The sequence below is a fragment of the Vigna angularis genome, chromosome 3, assembly GCF_016808095.1.
Source record: "Vigna angularis cultivar LongXiaoDou No.4 chromosome 3, ASM1680809v1, whole genome shotgun sequence".
Taxonomy (NCBI): domain Eukaryota; kingdom Viridiplantae; phylum Streptophyta; class Magnoliopsida; order Fabales; family Fabaceae; genus Vigna; species Vigna angularis.
The window spans coordinates 7864623-7889456 of NC_068972.1; the positions used below are offsets into that span (position 1 = coordinate 7864623).

At 30.3% G+C, this 24834-nt stretch overlaps 3 protein-coding genes across 4 annotated transcripts; 1 reads left to right on the forward strand and 2 right to left on the reverse strand.

The window, feature by feature from the left end:
* Positions 1 to 1156: 1156 nt before the first annotated feature.
* Positions 1157 to 7262, reverse strand: LOC108325110 (probable S-adenosylmethionine carrier 2, chloroplastic). The gene is made up of 12 exons (XM_017558122.2): positions 7119 to 7262; positions 6709 to 6813; positions 6246 to 6328; positions 5249 to 5325; positions 4410 to 4500; positions 3131 to 3184; positions 2960 to 3055; positions 2567 to 2656; positions 2107 to 2158; positions 1960 to 2021; positions 1727 to 1807; positions 1157 to 1649 (listed from the first exon to the last, which is right to left on the reverse strand). Exons 1-12 carry the CDS (start codon positions 7150 to 7152, stop codon positions 1530 to 1532), a joined length of 945 nt encoding a protein of 314 aa, XP_017413611.1. The 5' UTR covers positions 7153 to 7262; the 3' UTR covers positions 1157 to 1529.
* A 4037-nt stretch (positions 7263 to 11299) lies between these two features.
* LOC108324053 (probable choline kinase 2) lies at positions 11300 to 15778 on the forward strand. 2 transcript variants are annotated; one of them, XM_017556850.2, is made up of 9 exons: positions 11301 to 11498; positions 11617 to 11690; positions 11839 to 12251; positions 13976 to 14097; positions 14181 to 14376; positions 14579 to 14696; positions 14807 to 14854; positions 15154 to 15254; positions 15385 to 15778. In XM_017556850.2, the coding sequence occupies exons 3-9, from the start codon at positions 11898 to 11900 to the stop codon at positions 15532 to 15534; spliced, it is 1089 nt and encodes a 362-aa protein (XP_017412339.1). In that variant the 5' UTR covers positions 11301 to 11498; positions 11617 to 11690; positions 11839 to 11897; the 3' UTR covers positions 15535 to 15778. The 2 variants fall into 2 exon arrangements, with proteins under 2 accessions (XP_052730267.1, XP_017412339.1); XM_052874307.1 differs by lacking the exon at positions 11617 to 11690 and having other exon boundaries at positions 11300 to 11498.
* A 4962-nt stretch (positions 15779 to 20740) lies between these two features.
* Positions 20741 to 24592, reverse strand: LOC108325062 (probable aquaporin NIP5-1). The gene is made up of 4 exons (XM_017558055.2): positions 23841 to 24592; positions 21452 to 21871; positions 21302 to 21363; positions 20741 to 21215 (listed from the first exon to the last, which is right to left on the reverse strand). The coding sequence occupies exons 1-4, from the start codon at positions 24060 to 24062 to the stop codon at positions 21020 to 21022; spliced, it is 900 nt and encodes a 299-aa protein (XP_017413544.1). The 5' UTR covers positions 24063 to 24592; the 3' UTR covers positions 20741 to 21019.
* Positions 24593 to 24834: the final 242 nt, after the last annotated feature.

A 24834-nucleotide genomic window follows, 5' to 3' on the forward strand; every position in this document is an offset into this window, starting at 1 on the left:
ACATATCAATGCATCACTATTTTTCTCAATTGCCAAACCAAACCTATATATATATATATATATATATATATATATATATATATATATATATATATATATATATATATATATATATATATATATATATATATATATATATATATATATATATATATAAAACTATGTAAAATCTAATCAAAACTGTAATAGTATTTAGGTATTATGGTGATGGAGTGCCATAAGAACATAGGAGAAGAAGAACTAACATAGGGAAAAAGGGGAGGGGGCAACTGCTAGGTCAAAGAGAAAGAGTGGAAAAGATTTAAAAGTAAAAAATAAAAATAAATTCCTGTATGTTAAAACTCCAAACCATTCACAGAATTTGCTTTCTTGAATTTCAATTTTTATAAAAATATTTTAAGATATTAAAAATTCGATTTCCTAGAAACCGAATTCTAAATTAATTAAAATTTGTGCTATATAAATAAATATAACAAACAGCTCTGAAATAAAAAAAACGTATCATTAATGAAAAAAAAATCTCAAATTCATAATTTGCTTAAGGATGTGGCTTCCTGCACCCTATCACATTTCTTCATCCACCACATATAAAAGCTATCGAAAATTTTTTATCTGACGGGTGCAGAATGTGTTAGCTGCAGAAAGCAATTCCCTTTGCTTAAATGGAAGGTTTCGACACTTAAAATATATTTCAAAGCTGTTGACGTGAATTGGGCTTTTACTTCTTTCAGCACATCTACAATTTTTTGGTGCACCCCTCAAAATTTTGAAATGATATTTTGCCTTTCGTAAAAATGACTTTCAGATTATATATTTTGAAAATTTCAGTTTTTTAAAACTTTCGAAACAAGATTTTCATAATAAGATCTTTGAAACATTTTTTGGAATAAAAATTTCGAAATACAAGTTTTGAAACGCATCAAATACATTTTGGAATACGTTTCCTGGAATGAGATTTCTAGAACTAACTTTCTTGGACAAATATTTTCTGGAATAAGTTTCGCATAAGAAATATGTTCAAGAAAGAGCTTTCCGGAACCATTCTTTTTTTCACATCTCTCTTCTTCCTCTGCAACTGTCAGTGGTGAAAGATATTTAAATCTTTTCCTTTTATTTTCGGGTGTAGTTAGTAATTGTGGGGTGAAAGAAGCAATAGCCTTTCAATTTTACATTCTCTACGCAGAGGTTGTACAGGTTGAAAACTCATGTTTACACTTTATTTTCTCTTTCCATATCTCTGCACTCTATTGTTTCGTATTTTGAATAAAACGAAAGAGAATAATTTTTCAGCGCTGCAAAAAACAAAATAAAAAAAGATGAAAAATAAATAAACAGATCTACATCTGTTCCAATCTCTGCTTTGTTAGCCTATTAGAGAAAGCTCCAGGAAGATTTTAGTCAGGCTTTATGACAAAGCCCAAATTTCAATTTAGGCTTCAATTTCCAGGTCCAGAAGGGCTTGTCTTGAGCTCATCCTTTCAGGCCCGGTACCAATATAGGAATGAAGCTGAAGAAAAACTAGAAGAAACTCACTTCCGAATCTCAGCTTTGGTTTGCCGATTCCGAGCAAGTATTTGCTTTGTCTTCTCAAGAACACAAAAAAATATTGAACCGCCAACTCCTATCCACAAAACTCTAGGCCCAATACCCTGAAGGACAGTGCAAATGTACAAAGTTAATCGTATTAAGCTTTTGAATTGAAGAAAAGTAAGAACAATGAATATACCTTAAAAAGAGCATGAGTTCCTTCTTCTTTAACTATTGTCCTCACACAATCACTGATGCCTTTGTAATGATTTTGTGATCCCTGAAGTTAGTCACAAATACTTCAAATAAAGCATCTTCTAAGAGTCAAATCAACATAGCAAACCGTTAACAACAAAAAAAAAAAACATCTTCACTTGGGAGCCATCCCAAAGATTTCCTTCAAATAATGAAAAGAAAAAAAATTGTGTTTACCTGAACCATCAATCTGGTCTTTACTACATCAAGAGGAGTTGTGACTGCTCCAGTTATGGCACCTGTCAGGTATCAAATTCACCATTCTCAGTTCAAATCAAACAACTCAAGTTCAGCAGAACAGAGGTTTTAATAGATATTTAGTACCAGCCACTGCCCCAAGCATAGCATTCTCTGGATCATTAGGATCTCTTTTTGCCTGTAAAGAAACAAAAATTCAGAAACAATCTACCCACCCTTTTGTTGTAACCTCATTCAAGCAAAGAAAAAGAGCTTTGGTTGTAATAAATGTTATAGTATTAATATATATGCTTGAAATTAGAAAGCTAACTAAATGCACATAAAATCCTTATTCCTGAGCTAATTACAATAATATCTAACAAATTGATGCCATAAATTCGATAAATACTTTAATAATCATCAGAAAGTTTCCAATAAGCACAACCTTACTAATTTTATGCACTACTTTTCTTCAACTCTGACACAAAATCAGATATACAATTTTACATGAAACAGGAGCTTCATTTTTTAGTAGATGGTTTAAAATCAAAAACAACTTTTATAAAAATCCATAAAAATCAATTGACACTTCAAATAGCAAGCTTACCGCTAATTTATACCCAATACGGAGCTGCTCATAAATGCATAATTCTATGGCATCAAATGGTAAATCTCGCAATAAGAAGGAACCATATCCCTACAATATCATATAAACAAAAAATAGATATCAAGGGAGGCAAAAAAGAAAAAAAGAAAAGTTCACACACATATATATAATATTAAAATAGCATGTAAAATGGGAAAGCTAAAAAAATAATGTAAAAAGGCATTATGGTTCTGATCACTCGGAACAACGTATCTCTTCTCACTTACATATATTGCCTTCCAGAGTTCTCTGAATAAAAGGCACCAATATATTAGAGCAGAAATCATATGCTACCCCAGAAATTATTAACTAATCAATGGTGATTCCAAAGATGTGAAATTTAGTCATACATACCGCATAAAGACCTTTAAAACCCTCATTTGAGACAATGAGACGAACAGCATCTGGAGCTGATCTAAATTGCCCAATTTGCATCCTTTGCTTAACAACCTAGAAAGACATGGACATATTCCAAGTTCAAGAAAGCAGAAAATGCTTGGCAGTAAACGAAGTAAAGCTAATTACCTCTGTTGGAACCCGAACAATAGAAGAAGCAATGCCTCCAATAGCACCTGCAGCCTGCAATCAGCTTCAGAATATCAAAATAGCAAAAATTGAAAAGAAATGTCAGCCCAACTTCAAGGCCAGGGCACCAGGCTAAGTGCCTTGTGTGCTAACCATACAAGCTTGACGTTCGGATGATTAACATAACTCACCAAAAAGTTTGGTTAACTAATCATTAATAAGTTTTATAACTTCTATTTGTTTGTTTCTGTTTATATGCATTCTATTTTTTTTTCTATGGCACCAAAAATAATGCAAATTTATGCTCGAGAAATAATAAAAATTGACGGCAATTTAAAGCTCAAACATGCATAAAGTGCACATCAAACTAGAAAATCCCCTTTCAAGCCAAGCATAAGCCTAGGTACAAAATCTATATCACTGTTCATCTTCAGCCTGTGCTACTCCAGCTATGACATAGTTTGGATAAATTTCTCAGTAAGCATTTGCAAATGAATAAATGGGGAGGTAAATATAAATTAAAATCAAGTTATACACTTCGGCTTTTGAATAAGTTAGATGAAACTTGAGAGAACTTCTAAAGAAGCAGAGGTACATAAATTGATTTTAACCAATGAGAAAAACTTGATGCATTTTACCTCTTTATTTTATTCCCTTATAAGTGCTTGTTGAGGAGCTCATCTAAACCGGACCTCATGCAGACTGAGGCTAACTGGCAAAATATTATAAATCTGCTATCTTATTGGATTGGTTAATAAATTTTTTTGGAGAAATTTCTTGTAAATTTGGAGAACAAACAAAATTACTAAACATCAGATATCATGATAGGTCTAAAAGATTTAAAATTGGACGAGATTGACTTTGGGGAATCATCACATTTATACTTTGCAATGTCTTCCCCCATATCGTTTACAGAGGTTGAAAAGTATCTTCAATATGCATATAAAATAATAGAACATGTTTGTAAATATGATTTGGTGGTACCCTTTCACATCAATATCTACATCAAAGAATTGGGTTCTCATGTTTTTGGTTATCTACTCATCTTGCTGTCACTCCTGGTTTGTGTATCCTAGGATTTAACTTGCTAAGAAATGCTATGAAACCAGAAAATTGGCATACAGTCATAAAAATTAATATCAGAATTCTAAAATTGTATGCAGGCGAAGAGCATAATCACATACATATCTAAGGTGGAAGTTGGTGGCACATGGCAAATAAAGTCACTGCATAGTTAATTTGAAGAGATTGTTTCTTTTAGAAAAGATAGCCAACTTACAAAATGAGCCACAGCACTGAGATTCTCAGGCAATGACTGTAGCAATTGCTGCTTTGTGGGTTCATACACTCCAATAAAAATTGCAGACGCTCTGCAAGGAGGAAGAATGGTCTATCAGGCATACATGCTGATAATCAATTAAGAACCAATGTTTTTACCAAAATAAAAGAATGTTAAGGTCAATGTATCCTGGGAAAACTATCTTGTTGCAGTAGATAGATTAAAAGTATTATTATCTTCCTCATTGAGATATAGAAGAGTGAAAGCAAGAAATGCTCAAAAAATAGATCCCTCTAACTATTGCCACTGATAATAAAAGGTAATTATGCTTTCTAATGCTTTGCTTATACTGTTATTATAACTTAGAACAACATTAATGTTAACTTGTGTCCTAAATCATACTAGTAATGAGCTCCAGGTTCCAGAAAAGCTGAAATAGTTCTGAGTACAGAAATAGCGGGTAGTGTCTATGCTATTGCATATTTACTCAGCTTAAAATCAGAATGCAATCCATCTTTTTCCCCAGTACAAATATACAAACCACCTCCAAGAAAATAAAGAAAAAAATTCTTTATTCAGAACAAGTAGTTACAGAATATTTCAAGAAATTAATATAGAATAAAAACAGAATCCTATAGTCAATTCCTAATAGGTAAAACTAGAAATAGAAATTTTACATGCTTAAATTTATGGCACATAAGCAAAAGCATCTAACAAGCTCGAATCTAAATAAGTTTGCTGTGGAAAAGAATAAAGTGAAAAACAAAAACTCAATATAACGACAAAAAAGTAACTGCCTTAAGAAATGATGTAAATATGAAAAAAAAATGTTCACTCACGGCAAGACACCAACAAGATTTCCAGACAACCCAGAGTACAGACCCTTCAGAACAATCTTTCCTCCATCACGAGCTACCTGATATAGGAATGAATGAGTTATAAAATCAAAATTGCTGCAAGTGTGTTTGTTCTACAATTTTGCCGCTGAAACTATAGAAAGATAAAATGGCCAAGTTTTGTTACACAAAAGGAAGAATTCCATGCATTGGACAAAGTCGATTTATGTTTAGTGGCTTATACGACAAACTCATTCTAAGAAGAAATGGTGAAGGGAAAATGAAAAAATACAACAGAACTAGTATTGTTGTTAGAATTTATGTAATATCTTATCATATATTAGATTATCCTCGAAAGTTAGTTCCTTTATTCCCTTGTTAAGATTGGCTACTATATTTTCTTATCCCATCATGATTAGTTTCCCCAATGAGATAGAATACGATTAGAATAAAATTTATACATAAGGATTAGTACTCTTGGTTTTATGAACATATAAACATCATCATACTGAACTAAGATCAATTCATTTTCTCGTTCTCTTTTTTCTATCTTCCTCATTCTATGCTGAAAACACCATAATTTCAACCATTCTATTATTTCTTCCCTATGAGGATTAAAATATCACAAGTTGAGCAATCTCATCACAGTGCTCCATTAGCATCAGAGTTCACATCAAACAAGGTACAATGGATGTTGAACAAAGTCAATATCTCACACAAATATACAATTTGAATATCACATATTAAGTGACAATTATTACATTTACAAATTCATACTTTGACATGAACTAACATTTAGAATTCACAATAAAATGAAAAAAGAATTCAGTAATTGGATAACTGCATTTTCATTAACTACAATACATGCTTCCTCCTATGTAAATGAATTGGGTTATTTTTGTTTCCTTCCTAGTTCCTTCCTTCCCTTCAACCGTCACCCAACAGATGATAACAAAGAAAAACTAGATTTAAAGGTCTAGAATATATACACATAATTCACCTGTAGTCGAGTTTTGATGGTATCAATGGGGTATAAAGCTGTCTCTACCATGACACCCGCAACACCTCCAGCAATGCAACCATCTACAATTAGATCAATATTTGTAAATATGTCATACAACAAAATACTAATAACAAAAGACAATTAGAGATGCATGATTAGATGCAACTAATGACTTGAGTTCCAATGCCAGACCCTGCATCACGAACCATAACTATGCGTAGAAATAGAAACATCGTCAACTAATTTTTAACAGCAATTACAATTTCAATGCTTTGAAATTTTTAACACCATAAATGTCACTGGTCTCATTATCTGCTCGAAATGTAACATAGACACGCGATATAGGCATAATGCAATGACACCGTTGATGAACATGTATCTAACACCGTTTAAACAACAAGGGATTGCAGTTCTTTTATCCATGTATCTAACAATCTTCAACTGGGATGGAAAAACTTACCATATAGAACACGTAAAAAGTCAAATGGCTTTTTCTCTCCTTCAGTGATTGACATGAAGAACTTATCTGTGTCCTTTTGAACAGACATTTTAGACTTCAATGCATCTGTACAGACAAGTCACTTGTTCAAGATAAGTAATGCAAAGCACAAGCAAAAACCTCTGGCAACAGATTGACACAGCAATTTCAAGGTATTACTTTTAAAATATTAACTTAAAAATAATAGTCCTCCTTGAGTCTGAGACTCTGGAAAAAAAGGACCAGCACGAAGAACCTTTAGGCTAACAATGGAGTCAGAATGAAAGTCAAGGTCACAAAAACAAATTGAAATTTGAGGAAAACCCACGTCGAATGCGACAGAGTAATGGCTACTATGATTCTCAGTTACGAAATGGGAAAGAGTGGAATACCAATTGAATCTGGGGAGGGAACTTTCGAGCTCATGGGCAGTGTGCAAAGATCAAAGCTTTATCAAATAAAAACAACTTCTTTTTTTCCGACAATTCAACCAACCAAGTTTGGTGTACTCGCTTACGGCGGGTGGAGAAGCCAAATCCTGCAACAGATGGGTTTTAGATGCGTTTATTTATTTATCTAATAATAAGGTTAAAATTAGGTTGATTGTTTTAAAAAATTAAGAAAAATACTATTAATAAAATAATCAATTGTCAATAACTTTTACGATTTCTTTTTATCAAATATTTCCCAAAATAATTATCCAAAAAACTTATTAAATAATTATATAACTAGACCTATCCACCGGTCAGAACTTTTAAGAGAATCCATTTCTGTGACTTAAAATAACTTTCAGACAATTTAAAATAGGATAATGATACTTTTGACAATATTTTTTTAAGAATATTTATGTATCATTATGTGATTGGTCCAAAATTATTCAACAATCAATAATAATAATCATAAACATCAAAATGGACCAATCACGGAATGACATGTAGATGATGTTAAAATGTTGTCAAAAAATGTTGTGAAAGTATCATTATTTTTTAAAATAAGTTAGAATTTGATTCTTCAAAATTTGAATTTTGATTTTGTTAAAATAAATAATAGTGATGGTAACGATGATCACAATGCATCCCAGTGGCAGTAAAATTGCACTGCGATTTGAATATAAGAAAATGTCTTTATTATTTTCTCTACTTTGGTTGAGTATGAATAAGTGTAAGCATAGATGCATGAGATATATTGGACCTAAAATAAAAACATGGCAGAAAAAATCGGTAAAGAATTTGGTATTTTATTTGAGTAATTTCTTTTGCAATTAGGTTTATTTGGGAAAATTTTCAACTTCTATATGTTTGATTAAATTTATTTAAAAAATACTATTACGTTAATATCTGGTATAAAATTGTTTTGTCACTTAATGAATATTATTTTTTAATATTTATAAATAATATGCAAATAAAAAAATATTTTTACTGTTTTTCATATTATGGTTTTATTTTATTTAGGTATTAAATTATGTCTTTGTATTTTTCTTCCCTATGGTGTGACCCTTCTACTTTTTGCTACAAGACTCACTGCCTCATCCCCACATTTTCGGTTGAGGAGACACTGATTTCTTTTGGTAATAAGATACTCAGTACTCTTTTAGTTTTCATTTCTTTTACATAATTTCATTAAATCTTTCAATTTTTAAAATGTTTAATTTATCATTTTTATTATTTTTTTAATGTTCCCTATTGCCCTTTTATCCAAACTACCACGGATGACGTCGATGAAGATAAAGGGATAACATCAAACAGAATTTTTAAAGTAAAATGATTTAATTAAATATTAAAAAGAAATCGACTGAAAAATGTAAATAAAATGAGAAATGCGATAAGTTGACTAGTAGGTTATACTTATCCATCACTAAATTTAAGAAGATGTCTTTTAAATCGAAAGAGTCATACCAAATTTTCACTCATATTAATAGCTTATGAAGTATATATTCAATGTCTTAGTCGAGGAAGTATGAGTCAAAGTTTGATTTTTGGGTGCTTATGGTTATAGTTTGAATTTTAAAGTTGATTAAGGAGATCGTAGGGTGTTGTACTTCACCGTCTTCACTTTCTAATTTCTTAAACTATAAACAAAGCCAAGGTAAGATAAACTACTATTATATTATATCCTGCTTTAAGTTTTAACACATTTGAAACTTTTATTTGAACAGTGTCTTTGCATGTGAACAAGGTAAAAGGAAAACTAAATTTCTGAAAAATGGTCTGCAAAAATTTGTTTTAAGAATCATGAACTTGGGGTTCAATTTTAGTTGTTAAACGATTTTTAACTCCTAAATTAAAAAATCTGCTATAGAAAAAGTGGAGAAGTATAATCCTTTGTTTGAGGAAATGATGTTAAATATAAATAAAATTTCACATCAAATAAAATATAAATATAAGTTTATATAGATATAAGATATGTTCTTCTATAAGATTTGTTTTTAAGAATTGTATAAAAGCAAATCTACGATGATTTTCCCAAAACAGATAATATTTTAACCGTGTGGATATCGAACTTCCCCCAACAACATTTAATATTTTGGAGCATGATATTGTAGAGCATGGGAAATAGCTGCGCGACAATGGACATTTAATGTACAAATTAACTTTTTTTCAGATAAATGTTGTAACATCAAGTACCATTCATGGTGGTGGGGACATACACAGATAAGACCAATAATCTCTAATAAATGTGTGAGCAAATGCATCACAAGATCAAATCTATCTCGCACGTGCCGTAATAAAATGTAAAACACAATACCAACGAACACTCAACTAAACTTTCTTTCTCGTATTTCACAATAAGCTTCCCTTTCTTCTGAATCCAGGTTCTAAGTTTGCAAATTTCTATTTCTTATTATAATCTTTCCCATCAGTAAAATGTAATAATTTTAAATATTTAACATAATCAATGCCTATTAACTAATTGAAATTTATAGTAAATTAATTTAACAATAACCGTCTAGAGCAATTAAATATTTTAAAGTAATTTAGTTTATTTAAAAGGTGTTTGAGATTTTATGTCGATTACGATAAAGTAGAATCACGTCATTTTATAAATTATATTTAGGTTGGATTTAAAATTGATTTTTAATATAATATCAGAATCATAAAATACTTATTTTAATAAAATTTGTTATCTTTTTAATTTATCGTGTTACTTATTATTCGAATCCTTATCAGATACTATTAATTTTTAAATTTATACTCAAGAAGATATTTGTTATTTAATGATTTTATTATGTTATGTGTTATTGGATTATTATCAAATTATCATCAATGTTTGATTATTATAGATCAATTATAAATAGAATGAGATTAATACAAACAAGTAAAAAAATTACTTCTCAATTAAATTTTATAAAATTAAGTTAAATTTAAAATTTAATTTTTAAAAAGTTAAATTATTATTAATTATTTTTTGGAAGAATCACGAACCATGCTATAAAAGTTTTAGAATCACTTGACTTGAAGAGCATATGAAGGGGAGAATCGTGAGTGATAACAAAATTTGTGGTAGTGAGTACGTGACATGTGATGTTGGACCCACACATTTTGATTCCGTGTTTGTATTTGTAGGGTTACTTTACCCTCCAAATAATTTATAATTAAATGAAAGTTGAAATATTGACTTAAAATGTTGATAGTTACCCCTACGTCATAAAAAAATGTTTTAAGGTAATATTAGTTATTTTGTTTTAAATATCTTAATATATTAATACTATGTAATACAAAAACAATATATTTCATCATCAATTTATAATGTTTGTGTAACGCCAGACACAACCGCCTGTGTCGTGATTTTGATATACCCGTTTTCAACGATGATAGCCGAAAAGGCAAAAGCAAAAGCTCGTTTTCAATTTGAAATCTGAGAAGATAGATACAGCTACATTGTTACCATATCCATTTCAACACAATTAAAAAAGTGTTTTCTAATTTTGCCTTGAATTATTAAGAAAATGTTCGTCTATTTCAAATTCAAATAGTTATATAAGTCCTATTTTTGTTTACAATATATTCGTATTTTTTAATAAACAAAAAGCTATTCCTTTGGAACCGTGTTAAGCGATTCAGAATGCCGTTTTTTCTGTCCTCAATTCATCACGCGTTTCGTGAGGACGCGGTTCATCTTTGAGCCCAATTTGTCCTTTTATTTGCTCTAAAAATCTCTTATTCGACCTTATCCTTTTGTTTTATTTTCCTCGTCATGCTTAACTTCATCTTTTAATGTAATTTAACACAGAAAAATTAAAATTACAAACGTGAAGTTTTTCCATAATAAATTATATGTGACGTTATAATAGTTTTCTTAAATAAATCTTGTTATTTATAATAATAATATCTTACTTTGATATTCGATATTTTGATAACTTATTTTTATATTGAAAGGAAAGGGTCGTGAGTATCTTGCATTAACTCTTTTTTGTTGATTTTTTTTCTATTAGTCAATTACTATCTGTCTATTCTCATTTATTTTGCTTAGATATCAGCTATGGGAAAGTTTGACTATTGGAATTTGAATAAATATTTGGGTGTAATCTACCAATATAAATGTTTTGTTAAAGATAAAAAAGAAAGGTGTGTGGTCAAACAAAAACCAAATAAATTCGCACTGTAAACGGCCAAGACTTTAGCTAATAGGATACTTGTCTTCTTTTCTCTCCCTCTCTTTTTATAAATACATGCTACAAGATTTCTCACTTCACACCAACATACAACAGAAGTGTCAGTTTATCATTACTGAACTCTTTCCTCTGTTTCTGGTTCTGCTACCGACTCCTTTTTGTAAGTACCCCAATCTCTCTTAACTATACTTCTTTTTTCTTTCCGTTTCTCATCCTTTTTATCATTCTTCACGGATCATTGATTCCTGACGGCTCTCCTCAACTGGGTTGCAAAAAAGATTCTGTCTTTTCCACGCAATCTCTCTACTTTCAAACCCTTTCGCTCGCAGCATTTCTCCTGTTTTCGAACTCTGTAAGTCTCTGTTTTGGGGTTGTGTTTTAGAACACGCAACTCTACTTCGTTTTCTTACAGTTTTCTTTTAAAGGGTAATCGGTTGGTGAAGTTTTCTCGCAATTGGGTTCTCAAAACCGGCATCTTTTTCATGTGTTTGTGCATGCAGGAAAGCACTTAACCAAAATCTGTTTCAGCTTCCTCTGTTTTGGGTTCTGTTTTTCGACGATGGCCATTAAGACAATTGAACTGTTGAAAGGATGCGGATCGCAGGAAGAGATAATGGAAGTGCTTGCTGCGGTGGCGTCGGATATGGGTGATGTGATCGATGATGTGAGCAGCTTGCAGGTGATTCCACTGAAGGGTGCAATGACCAATGAGGTTTTCCAGGTAAAATGGCCTTCTAAAAATGGTGGTGAAGTCAGAAAGGTTCTGGTTCGTTTATATGGGGAAGGTGTTGAAGTTTTCTTCGACAGGGAAGAAGAAGTGAAAACCTTTGAGTGCATTTCAAAGCATGGTCAAGGACCTCGCCTTCTTGGTCGTTTCACTTCTGGTAGAGTTGAGGAGTTTATTCATGCCAGAGTATGTTCTTATCTTCTTTCTTTTTTAATATTTCCATTTTTTTTAAAAAGGACACGATTGTTACATGCCCTCAGAAAGTTATCCTTGCTGACGAGATCAAATAGTTGGAGTTGAATTTTGATCCATTAAAAAGTTAACTTGGTGATCCGGTAACGACATAGAAAAGAATTTGCAATTTAATGCATTTTAGATAATTTTTATTTTTATATATATGGTTATTTAATGTTTCTTAATGATGTGTTAATGTGTAATTGGATGAATGAAAAGGAGCTTAACATTAAAAACTGTATGCAACTGGATGACTGAGTCATCCAAATTGGCTGAGTTTCAACGCCTTTTTGGCACCGTTGTTGGCTGGTTGTCTAAATACAAAAACTCTCCTTGAAAAATAAGCCATATGTGACCCCAGCATAAAACTACCTCTACGACCATAAACTTTAGTGTCTATGTATGAAACACAATATTTTAATTTGCTTCACTTATTGTAAACATTCACACTTACCAATACTTTTTCCATTTATTTTGCGTATTTAGTATTGATACTTTTAGATACTTCATTAACAAGCATTTGTGAAACTTCTATGCATTTACGGTATTTAAATCTCATAAATAAAACTACATGAATCATATATTTGTAATGTAAAAATATTATTTCTTCATAAATCAAATAAGGATATACGTAAATGATATAAAGGAATTTATATTAATAATTATTTTTTCCGTGTAGTGTCTAATAAATAAGTTTTCAATTTGAATTCGAGGAATATATATATTCCAAGTATCGTATCTTGCTCTCTTTATATCGTGTATTCTATGCGTGTATCAGTGGTTGCAATGATTATTACAACTGGTGCTTGATCTTTAGAGAGTATATGCTGAGTTTGAAAGTAAATTAACTTTTTGTTCTCCATTCTGCTTTTTTTCTGTAGTCAAAAAGCTTTTCTTTAGGCTGATGCTCTTTCTTTTTCGTATTTGGAGCAATGGAGGGTTACCAATAACATTACCTGTTTAGGATTAATAATTAAGAAGCATCTTTTAGAAATTCATTTGAATGGTGTTGAGTCAGTGGGATCTGGTGCTCTTAGCCACTGCCTTTATCATTCTTCCTACTACTTTGCAAAATGTTATTTTCTCTATTAGAAATAAAGAAACACAATAAAACATCGATGTTACTTGGAATAAGCATCTGGATTTTTGTATGCATACCTGAAAATATCAGACTTGGGATGTCATATTTCCTCTCACCCTAGCTTCGTAGTTTTGCAATTAAGTAGCTGCCAAAAAAATGTTGTCACCTTTGTTTCGGACACTTCTGGATGGATTGAAGAGTTCAACCCAAAAGGGCACTTTCATCTTCTGTTATCTCTGCATTAACAGTGTCATTCAGAGATTTAATCATGTGTGTCCACTCAAGCCTGTCTATTTATGAAGTTTTTTTTTCTTTTTATATCTAGGACAAATTTGTCCACATATTACGAAAATATATAAGTCAAAAAAATATTATATTACGGATAAGTGGTGTAGATTCAGGATGACTTTAAAAGCAAAGTCGTGAAGACTCCAAACAACTTCTTTGTGAATTTTTGAAAAAGTGAACTCCTCATGATTTCAGTAGAAAAGAATCGAACAAGTGAAGATGATGAGTTATACATGCAGTGTTATTTATGTTCCTAGTACAATGGTTGTGTATAACATGTCTGTTTTTTTTATCTTCCTTTTTTAAGACTCTCTCAGCTGCTGACCTGCGTGACCCTGAAGTATCTGCTTTGGTAGCATCTAAGATGAGAGAGTTCCATAATCTTCACATGCCTGGTGCTAAGAAGGCTCAAATTTGGCAAAGATTGAGGTAACTATTGGTCAGATCATTCTTAACATCCTTTTTCATTTCTATGTTGAATATTAAACACTGTCTCTTGTGTTATTTCCTAGGAATTGGCTTGGCCAAGCCAAGAGTCTGTGCTCTCCAAAGGATGCAAAAAATTTTGGCTTGGACAATCTGGATGAGGAAATAAACATACTGGAGAAGAAGTTATCTGAAGGATATCAAGAGATTGGCTTCTGTCACAATGATCTACAGTATGGTAACATAATGATGGAGGAGGAGACAAGATTAATCACTATAATTGTAAGTTCCGGTCATATATTCTTTGCCTCTGTTATTTCTGGTGTCCTTGAAAATTTGTGCATGATAATAAGACTTACGAACACTTTCTGTATCAACTTTGAGACATACTTTTACAGGCACTTGTCATCTTTTATCGATCATATAAATATTATTGCAAACTTACCTTTTGTTGTTGTTTTTTTAATTTCTTTTCATTATACAGGACTATGAATATGCAAGTTATAATCCTATTGCTTATGACATAGCAAATCATTTTTGCGAAATGGTAGCTGATTACCACAGTGACACACCTCATGTTCTTGACTTCAAGAAATATCCAGGTAAAGTTCTTGTTTGTAAATTCTTTGCTGCATAAATTACATTTCCACAATGATTAATTACTGAAATCACTCTGAATTGCTGACACACCAAATTGGATATGATAAACCAGGACTAGAGGAACGTCAAAGATTTATCCGCATCTATCTGAGTTCTGAAGGTTAGTCCACTAATTTGACCACTCATGATTCTCATAAATCTGAATATAGATAACTGCTATTAATCTACCCCCTGATGATAAAAACCCTCAAAGAAATTAATAATTAGAACGTTTTATCTTTACACAGTTTAAGTAGTTATTAGCTTATTTTATTCTGAGCTCATTATCTCTTCAATGTATGTATGAATGTGATGTCTCATTCGCTCTTCAACTTGTGTTGTCAAAATCATGTTATGGAAGTTGAAATTTCTAAATGTCGTAAGTCCCTCAAATTTATTTTGGCAATTCCTTGTACACAGGCAATAGACCAAGCAATGCTAAAGTGAACCAGTTAGTGAAAGCAACTGAAAACTACACTGCAGCAAACCATATATTTTGGGGTTTGTGGGGACTCATTTCGGTAAGTTTTTGTTTTATTTGAATTTGGTTACTTGTGCCTAATATGAAGGTAAAGGTATACACACTTTTTTTAATGGATCAGCAAAGAAGGTATAGATACACTAACATAGATGTTATGCATGCACATGCAGAGTTATGTGAATAAAATAGACTTTGACTATAAGGAGTATGCAAGGCAGAGGTTTCAGCAATACTGGTTAAGGAAGGCTAATTTATTGGACTCGCCAAGCATCGTTTCCCAAGACCAAACTCTGAATGAATCTCTACCATCTTTCACGTGATTTTGCTTCAGTTGCTTACTGAAGTTTAGTCTTAGTATTATACTATATAGTATAGTATATATATGAATAACACCTAAGATATATGACATGCACCATCTATATGTAAATTTATTTAATCAGCATGAATGTGTAATTTTTATGAATCCGTCACTTTTGGAGTGAGTTGAGAGATATGCAGTCTATGTATTGTTTGCAATAATGATGGCATATGCATATATACAGAACAGATGGATTTGTCTTCTCATCTTTACACATTAACTGAGGTTATTATGATCTGAAATTAGTCACTCTGACATGGAATATTTATACATGTCTCTTGCATATTCTTGAAATCTATTTTCAATAGTTCCTCTCATCTAATATGCTTACCATCCTCTCCTCCTTATCTTCAAACTGTAATCCATTGCTTTGAATTTCATAATTTTTAAGACATTTAAATACATTCAATTTCAATTTATCTTATTTTAAATTGTTTTAATTTTCAAATGTTTTGTTTAGATACGTAAATTTAAATTTAGTGAATTTTAATTTTTAGTTTAATTTGATAATATTTTGTAAGCAATCTTGATTAATGTTATTTTTTTGTTAAAACCCTTAATATTTTTTTAGTTTATATTTGTAAAATATTTGTCTTAATTTACATTAAACAATATTATTTTCAAGTAATGAAATGTTAAATTAGGTCAATTTTGTCTCGTGGGATTCATGTCAGGTCAAATTGAGTTAGAGTTAAACTAATTCAACCCAAACTCAATATTAGGTCAAATTGTCTTGTTGGACTCATGTAGGGTCAAATTGAATAGAGTTAAGCTAATTCAACTCAAACTCAAGTTGAATCAAGTTAGTTAAGCCTAACTTAAATGATGTATATTTAATTCTTAATCGAGTTAAGTTGGTTCAAATTTAAGTTTCGAGTTAATTCGGAATCAAATCAAGTCAAGTTTGATTAGGTCCAATTTGAGTATGGTTAAAATAGAATTAAGATAAATTAAGTTAGGTTTGATCAAACGAAGTTAGATATGTGTTGGGTTGAAACATCAAGTTAAACTAAAAACATCGAGTCAAAACATGTCAAATTAAACTAGATTGATCTCACGTCAAGTTAAATAGAATCTACCCAAACACATATTTAGGATGACAAAAATATCAATGTTTACGGACATCTGTGGATAAAATCATGACCAATAATTAGTATCTATAGGTATTTCAATACCTTTATAGTATGTAGATTTCCATTACTTAAAAAAATTAAAATTAAAATTTAATTTATATTTAAGTTAAGTTTAGCTAAAATTAAAATTAATTTATATTTTATTATATTAAATTTAATTAAAAATAAATTTATATTTAATTTATTTTATATGTTTTTTTATAATTTTATTTATATTATATTTTAAAATGTTATAAAATAGTTTTTTTTTAAATATTTATAAGCTCTGTAATACTTACAAATATTTTTTAAACAGAAATCAATAAGTAACATAACAGAGTAAATTTCTTTTATAATCAAATAACAAATAAATAATATCATATTTGATTTAACTCATTCTCATCTCTAAATATATCCATGACAACCTACTTATAAATTATATATAGAGGTTTGCTAACGCGCGTATGTCTGCTTTTCAGTTGGATTTTAGCAATGTGTATCGAGTTTTAGTAGAAAAAAATACCCTTATATATCATGGATTCTAAGTTTTAAGGTTAAAGGTATTTTAATAATTTTTATTCTCAAAACTAAAAAAATAAAAGAAACCCCCAACCCCTTGCTCACCTCCCTCATTTCTTTCAATCCTTTCTTTTTCATCTCTCTCATTCCAACATTTTCTCTGTCATCCTATGGTAGCCCCAACTGAAAAAAATCAGAAACACTGACTGTTAAACAATCTTATAAAAATGATTTTATAATGAGTTTTCATTTTATAATTTTTATCTTATCTAATTTTATCCAATTTTCACAAGCATAAAAGAATTGGTAATTAACTTGGAAAAAATCAGAAATACTCGCTGTTAAATAATTTCTTACAAAAAATGATTTTATAATGAGTTTTCATTTTATAATTTTTGTCTTATCTAATTTTATCTAATTTTCACAAGCATAATGACATCAAAGGAATTGGTAATTAGCCTGGAAAAAAATCAGAAACACTTATTGTTAAACAATTTCTTACAAAAAATGATTTTATAATGAGTTTTCATTTTATAATTTTTGTTGTATATAATTTTATCTTTTTTAGAGATGATGATTCAAAATATGCAGATGATGAAATTAGAGAGGTTAGTGAAGACAGTGAAATTGAAGAGATCTTGAATGAACCTTTGCCTCAAGGTGAATATGTCAATGACTCAACTATTTACAAAGATAAATTGTTTAACGACAAGTGTTTTTGATTTTTTCAATTGGGGCTACACTAAAGATGATAGAGAAAAAGTTGGAGTGAGAGAGATGAAAGAGAAAGGGTTGAGAGGAATAAGAGTGGTAAGTAAGGGTTTGGGGATTTCTTTTTTTTTTAGTTTTGAGAATGAAAATTATTAAAATATCCTTAAACTTAAAACCTAGAATCCACAATATATAATTGTCTACTAAAACCCGATACACATTACTAAAATGTACTAACTGAAAAACAAGCGAACGCGCGTTATATATATATATATATATATATATATATATATATATATATATATATATATATATATATATATATATATATATATATATATATATATATATATATATATAATTTCATACTCAACCAACATAGTTTATCATAAAACATTTCTAATAATTTGTTAAAAAAATAATTACCCTCTTAAAATATTTTGTCCGAACATTCTTGACCTTTATCATAAAGAAAATATATTTCAAATTTGATCATAAATTCTATATGAAAAATATCATATACATGCATATATATATATATATATATATATATATAGATAGATAGATATGTATATATGTATATATATATATATATATATATATATATATATATATATATGTATGTATATATATTATTTACTGTTAATTTTAATCAATCAAATCATTCATTTATCATATGTATACTTTGTGAAAAATAATTACATAAGTATTTTCTCTTCTAATTCTGTTTTAAGTAATTTAGCTCAACTACTCTTATATAAAAACCATTTTTGTTAAAAAAAACATATTTTGCATTATTACTAAATTTGTTGCAAAGCAGACACACCTGAAGATTCTATAATGCAGGGTTCGTTATTTGACGAGCTTTTGTTCTGTTTTTGTTTTTACTGCTGTTGTTTAAGTAAAGGAGTGAATTCACAATGATTGTGTTTGGATATGAGTAGATTTGAGAAGAAGATCTAAGTGAAAGTGAGTGAGCCTTGAGAAATAAAATAAAGTTAACATTAGAAGGCCGAAATATCAATTTTGTCCTTCTCTAATAGGTTCATGTGCTACTAAAGTCTCCTATACGTTACCAATTTTCTTCACATTATTATTATTGTTGACTTATTGCATTGTGTCCTTATCCCACGAGTCAACTCCATCACTAAAGCCTATTATTGTTTTTCTATTTACAAATTACATTAATTAAATTAATTTAAACGTGGAGAGTGTGTTTAAAGTTTTACTATTTTTTTTAATTTTAAATTCTTTAAAATAACTCTCATAAAAATAAAATCAATTTGTATGAACATTTGAGTATAAGGATGACCTTTCATTCATTTTGAAAGATTTATGAAATATTATATTTTTATAATTAGCCAAAACTAATTTCAAGTGTCAATTTTATAGTTAATTATTAATTAGTGTATACTTTTACTTTACTAGTTCATAAAAGTAATATTATTATACATTTACATTATGTTTTCACAACTTATTGAACATAATTTAGTCAGAAACATCACAAAATTTAATTTCTCATATTTAAATCCAAAATATTAAATTAAAAGAAATCATAATACTAACCGAGGATTATAAAAATCATCACATAAAATCAATTCTTCAATTGAGTTTTCATATAATTTAATTCTTAAAATAATATTATTTAAAAGTTTTAATAAGATAAAAAAAATTCACGAAAATAAGAAAACTTATTAAATAATTTGAACCTATTTTTTTAACAGATATTTACCTAGTGACAAAACAATGTTTTTAGAAGTGATAAATATCTATTTGAATAGTCAAATGTATTTAATCGTACCTATTACTAATACATGTACACTTTAATAATTATTTACGCTATCAAATCACTACATATATCTACATATTATTCTATTAATTAAATCATTTACAAATTTTCTGATCAATTCTCTTTTTTTAAAAAAATTTCTAATCCAAACAACAATACTTTTTTTACTCTATTTGTTTCTTTTTTTTCCTTTTCTACTTAACTTTCACTCCTAATCTAAACGGAGGCTCTCTTATTTAAAAAATATGAAAATAAATTAAAATTAATTTCGTTAAAATAAATTAATTAATTTATAAAAGTATAGTTTTTCTAAATTTTAATTTATAACTTTTATATAAGTTAATTTTTATTAATTTATCAAATATCAAAATGTATAAAGAAAATGTTTCATAAAATCAAGAAGTTTCTGCATAATAGGTTTTAATAATTGATGTATCTTTATTTTATGGATGGTTAGCTTAAGTAACATGTCAAATAAATATTTTATATTTCACTTTCATGTGTATAGAAAATGATATCTACATTAATTTCTTCATATCAACTTTTGCAGATTTTGATGGAAGTTCATTTACTTAATATTTATTAAGAAAGTTTAAATTAATACTTTAGGTATGTGAACTGTTTAGTAAATTTTAAGTAGGATCATGAACTTTTTTTTTTTCAAATGACCTTCAAAATTTATATTTTTTTAATAGAATCTTTAATCAGTTTTGTCATGGTCACAAAAAAATAACTGCCTGAATATGTTGGAAGAATATGGAGAGATTTGTAAAAAATAAAAGTACTTCCATTAAATGACCAAAATAGTAATTGAAGAATATGATTAAGAATGCCTATCAAAGCAGCCACTCTATTCAAGTTTATATCTATATTTTCTTCAGGTAATATTTTACAAATTATATGAAGAAAATCATGTATTTAAAATCTATTAAAAAATGAATGCAAAATTTTTGACAGTAACTTTTATCACATAAAGGTTAATTTTTCTACAACTTGGAAGAAAGAAAGTTTAGAGAAAAAGAAAGAAATAATGAATGTTTTACACACACAAACGATATAGATATTATTAGGTGCACAAATAAGAAGAAAACAAGTGATGGGTTTAGTTAGGTCTTTAAGAACATCAGTTCCATGACAATACAAACTCAAACACTCTATTACCATGCACACTTAAATTCACATATTTGATCATTACCGAGTCCCCCCACATTTTATTTATTTAATTATTATTATACATGTAAAATCAAACTGGAAAGTAACAACCAAAACGTTGTCGTGTGGGGTGGAGGAAGAACAGTGAAGTTGCTGTTGCCGAACTAGCGACGGAAACTCCTAACTTGTCGCGGTGGTTCAGCCTCGTTGTCACGGAGCTTGACGAGCGTGTAAACGCCGGCACCGGCGAGAGCACCCAGCGTAGGAGCCACCAAATAGATCCATATATGCGTGTAATTTCCTGCTGCAACGGCAGGACCTAACGTACGCACTGGATTCATCGAACCACCACTTGTTGGCCTATAAACATATATATGGCATGTCATTCATTTCGTAAAAGGTAGATGACAAATTTATTCCTAAATTTCAATGATAATTTTGCTTACCCTGATATGAGAATGTTGAGCAAAACTGTAGCCCCAACAGCAATACCCGCCAATTCACCGACCTGCATAGCAGCAGCAAAGGAATGTGTTACGAGAGAAAGAGAAAGAAAATTAGCAGAAGGTAATAATGATGAAGAATTGAAAACGCACCGCACGAGTATCAGTGGCAACAGCAGTGACAACAAACAAGAGATTGAAAGTGATGATAAACTCAGTTGCAAAGGCCTGACCAACGGTGACAGAAGGGACGGTGACCCCACCGGAGAGGAAAGGGTGGTAAACGCCTTTGAGAGCAAAACAGGCACAGATGGAGGCGGAGACTTGAGCTGCAATGTAGGCAGGGACATGGGTCCAAGGGAAGTGGCGAAAGGCGGCGAAGGCAATGGTGAGTGATGGGTTGAGATGTGCGCCTGAGATGTGTCCAATTGAGAGGATAATGAACATCACTGTTAACCCTGCACATGCTGCATTTCCCATCAGAGTCTCCACTCCGTTGTACTTGTTGTTCACTATCGGTCCAGCCGTTGCTGCGAATATCAATATGAATGTCCCCACAAACTCTGCTCCCACCTTTCATCATCACAAACAATGCATCTTCCAACTTACTTTCTACTTTCCACACATTTAATTCTCCGCAAATTAAAAGGTTGTATTTTTCTAAACACCATGCGTTTCAGTATTCCTCACTCCCCAAAACATATATCTATATATGTTTAAAAACACATTTTTTATCATATTTTAGAGATTAATTATTCTAAAACAACTTTTCACCGAGATTGTCTAAATAGAAATTTATTGTGATGGTAATCAATTATAACCGTAATCAAGTATACATATAACAATTTATTGAAATAATTCAATTTTCACAACTCAATCGTATCCTGATTATAACTCAGTAACCTTTTTTTTTATCGCACTGAAATATATAGAATAATTTATTTAAAATTAATTTTCCTATATCAACTTCTACAAAAAGTAATTTTTCTTTTTTAACTTTTAAAAAGTTTGGTTTTATTGTTATGGTGGTTATACGCCTGTGCAAAGTATTTTTTTTTTAAAGTCAACTATAAAAGGTTATTTATTCTTTAGTAAAAAAAAAGGGGGTACGTATGTATTGTCATGTCCCTAATGCCAGTGCACTAAATTAGCCACAATTATATATGTTGTCTCAAAATTGTGGTCACTTGAAGGTTATCTAATTTGAATAATCACCGTTCTATTTAATGAATGTTTTCTTATTTCATCATTTAATGTATTACGTAAATGTTAGAGAAAAAAAACAACTTTAAAATAATATTTATAAAGCAATAAAGACGTTATTTTAAAAACAAATATGATTTTTTTTTTCACAGGCAATAAATTAAAATGAAATTTTAACCTATCACCATACTCGGAGAACAAGAGAACTCGAATTCAATAATGATGATGTGCATAAAAGTCACAGAATAGGAAATTTGAGCACAGACAACTAAAGGTGTATAGAAAATGTTAAAGAAAAAGGACAACATGAAGGAAAGAAACTAATAGACATGAACGTCAACTGTGAGAGGAAAGCAACGCAGAAAAGAAAGGGAGTGTCATTAACAGAACCCTTGAAAATCCTGAGTCAAAAAGTTGAATTAACCACACAAAGAGTAGGTATTGGATGCATCTTGCTTAATTAATATACGTTATTGTTTTGTGTAACTTAATTAATATATGAAATATTGATATATAGAGAAAGATCATGGCTCTACATGGTAATGAGTGTTCAAACTTAAAATAATTCTTTTAAATGATTACATATAAATAAAAACAGGTTTTTTTATTATTTTATTAAATGAATAATTATTTGTAAATGGAAGCACATATGCTACAGCCAACTATACAGGAAATAGAATAAGGCACGGATGCTTCCGATATAAACGGTGACACTTACCGAATGACTAGGAAAACATTATTTTTCTTATAAGTTCAATTTACCAGTATCTCAAAAGTGCTAACACTACGTTTTTTTAACATTTTCTCTATTATAATTTATCAAAAAATAGACACTTAAGAAAGATATTTATTAAAAAATAATGTTAGTTTTGTTAATTTTTGTGATTTTAAAAAGAAAAAAATATACAACTCCATGTTCTACGTATTAAAAACCTCTCCTAAGGCAATTTCTATGAAAATTGGAGGTGTAATAACCGCAGTTATATTAATTAATTCCGGACATTTCTCATCACTGTCCTATAAAACCGCATTTCGAGGCATGACATGACGGAAGGTGTGTGAGAGAAATAGATAAGGAGAACAGAAGAAAACAACGAAGAGAAAATATTAATAATAAAGCAATCTGAAAAGATATATATATATATTTAAGATAAATTCGTCATTATTCATAACCTAAATAATTTTGTTCTCAATTAGTTATTTGGATTTTATAAACAGTAGCCAAAAGAAAACAGAAGCAAGTTGTACAATATCACCGACTGGAAGAAAAGAAAATGCGAGAAAAATGCAACACGTAGCGTTGACAAAAACGGAGAAAGAAGGGTTTCATTGGTATTACCTTTTGAGTGAGAGAAACATTGGGCAGTGAAACACCAACGGAGAAATCGGTGAAGCAGGTGTTACCTTTGCTCGGCAAGCACTTGCATCTGGCCATGGTGAACGAGTCACGCTCGTGCGACAGCGAGTCCACACGCAGCGACGTGAACAGCGGTCCGCCGGGAGTATCTGGCGTCGCCGGCACCGAAGCAGCCGTCGGCGTCCCTGTCTCCGATTCCGGCATCTTTTTTTTTTTTTCTTTTCAAACTTCGAAAATATAATAAAAGAAAAGTAGAAAAAGATAATTGGATATTACAGTGAACGATGCACTACATGATTTTGCAAAGGCGAGAGAAGGAGAAGTATTTTTTTTTGTGGTTTTTTGGAAAGGATTTGAGATGGAAAGGGAAGAGTTACATAATTGGATGGTTTTTATAAATGTGTTGTTAAGGAATGATGGGAGGAAAGAGCGGAGCCAGGGTTGGGAAGTTTGAGGTCAGAAGAAAGTGTGGAAATGGAGCATGTGATGATGATGATGAAGATGGGAGTGCGATGTAATTGGAGATGTTAAGGTTGGAATGGAATCGGGAAAACTTGCGAGAAAGGTTGTGAAACAAGTTGGAAGACGGTGGAGAAAGAGAAAAGGGGCGGTGGACGGTGGAAGGTGGAGGGAGAAGGAACTGAAAAGTGGTGGTCAACGAGGAGAATGGGAATGGAGGAGAAGTGAGGAGTCGTTAGTTAATACTACTACACGAATTATATTAATGAGGTCTATGCTAATATGCTACGCCATCAATCTCATTATTAAATACAACAAATTAAAGTCGGCGAGTTGCTTCCATAATGGAAAAAGATTGTTCTCGTTTTTCGTTATTTTCACTTTTTTTTTCTCTTTCTCTTTTTTAATTTTTAATACAGTAATTCTTTAGAAAAGATATATTAAAATACATATATTTGTAATATTCTGTAATGATAACTCACTCCAATTCCGACCTCCTTGTCCTATGCCAGCACCG

What these genes read in the sequence shown, in the direction of transcription:
- LOC108325110 (XM_017558122.2), bottom strand. Translation starts at nt 7,152, where the DNA reads ATGAGCTCGAAAGTTCCCTCCCCAGATTCAATTG. An exon ending in CCATCAAAACTCGACTACAG is followed by an intron (nt 5,326 to 6,245) that starts GTGAATTATGTG and finishes TTCCTATATCAG; the next exon opens with GTAGCTCGTGATGGAGGAAA. An exon ending in GTTTTAAAGGTCTTTATGCG is followed by an intron (nt 2,657 to 2,959) that starts GTATGTATGACT and finishes ATGATATTGTAG; the next exon opens with GGATATGGTTCCTTCTTATT.
- LOC108324053 (XM_052874307.1), top strand. Translation starts at nt 11,898, where the DNA reads ATGGCCATTAAGACAATTGAACTGTTGAAAGGATGCGGATCGCAGGAA. An exon ending in AGGAGTTTATTCATGCCAGA is followed by an intron (nt 12,252 to 13,975) that starts GTATGTTCTTAT and finishes TCCTTTTTTAAG; the next exon opens with ACTCTCTCAGCTGCTGACCT. An exon ending in TGACTTCAAGAAATATCCAG is followed by an intron (nt 14,697 to 14,806) that starts GTAAAGTTCTTG and finishes ATGATAAACCAG; the next exon opens with GACTAGAGGAACGTCAAAGA.
- LOC108325062 (XM_017558055.2), bottom strand. Translation starts at nt 24,062, where the DNA reads ATGCCGGAATCGGAGACAGGGACGCCGACGGCTGCTTCGGTGCCGGCG. An exon ending in TTGCCACTGATACTCGTGCG is followed by an intron (nt 21,364 to 21,451) that starts GTGCGTTTTCAA and finishes GCTGCTATGCAG; the next exon opens with GTCGGTGAATTGGCGGGTAT. An exon ending in CTCAACATTCTCATATCAGG is followed by an intron (nt 21,216 to 21,301) that starts GTAAGCAAAATT and finishes ATATGTTTATAG; the next exon opens with GCCAACAAGTGGTGGTTCGA.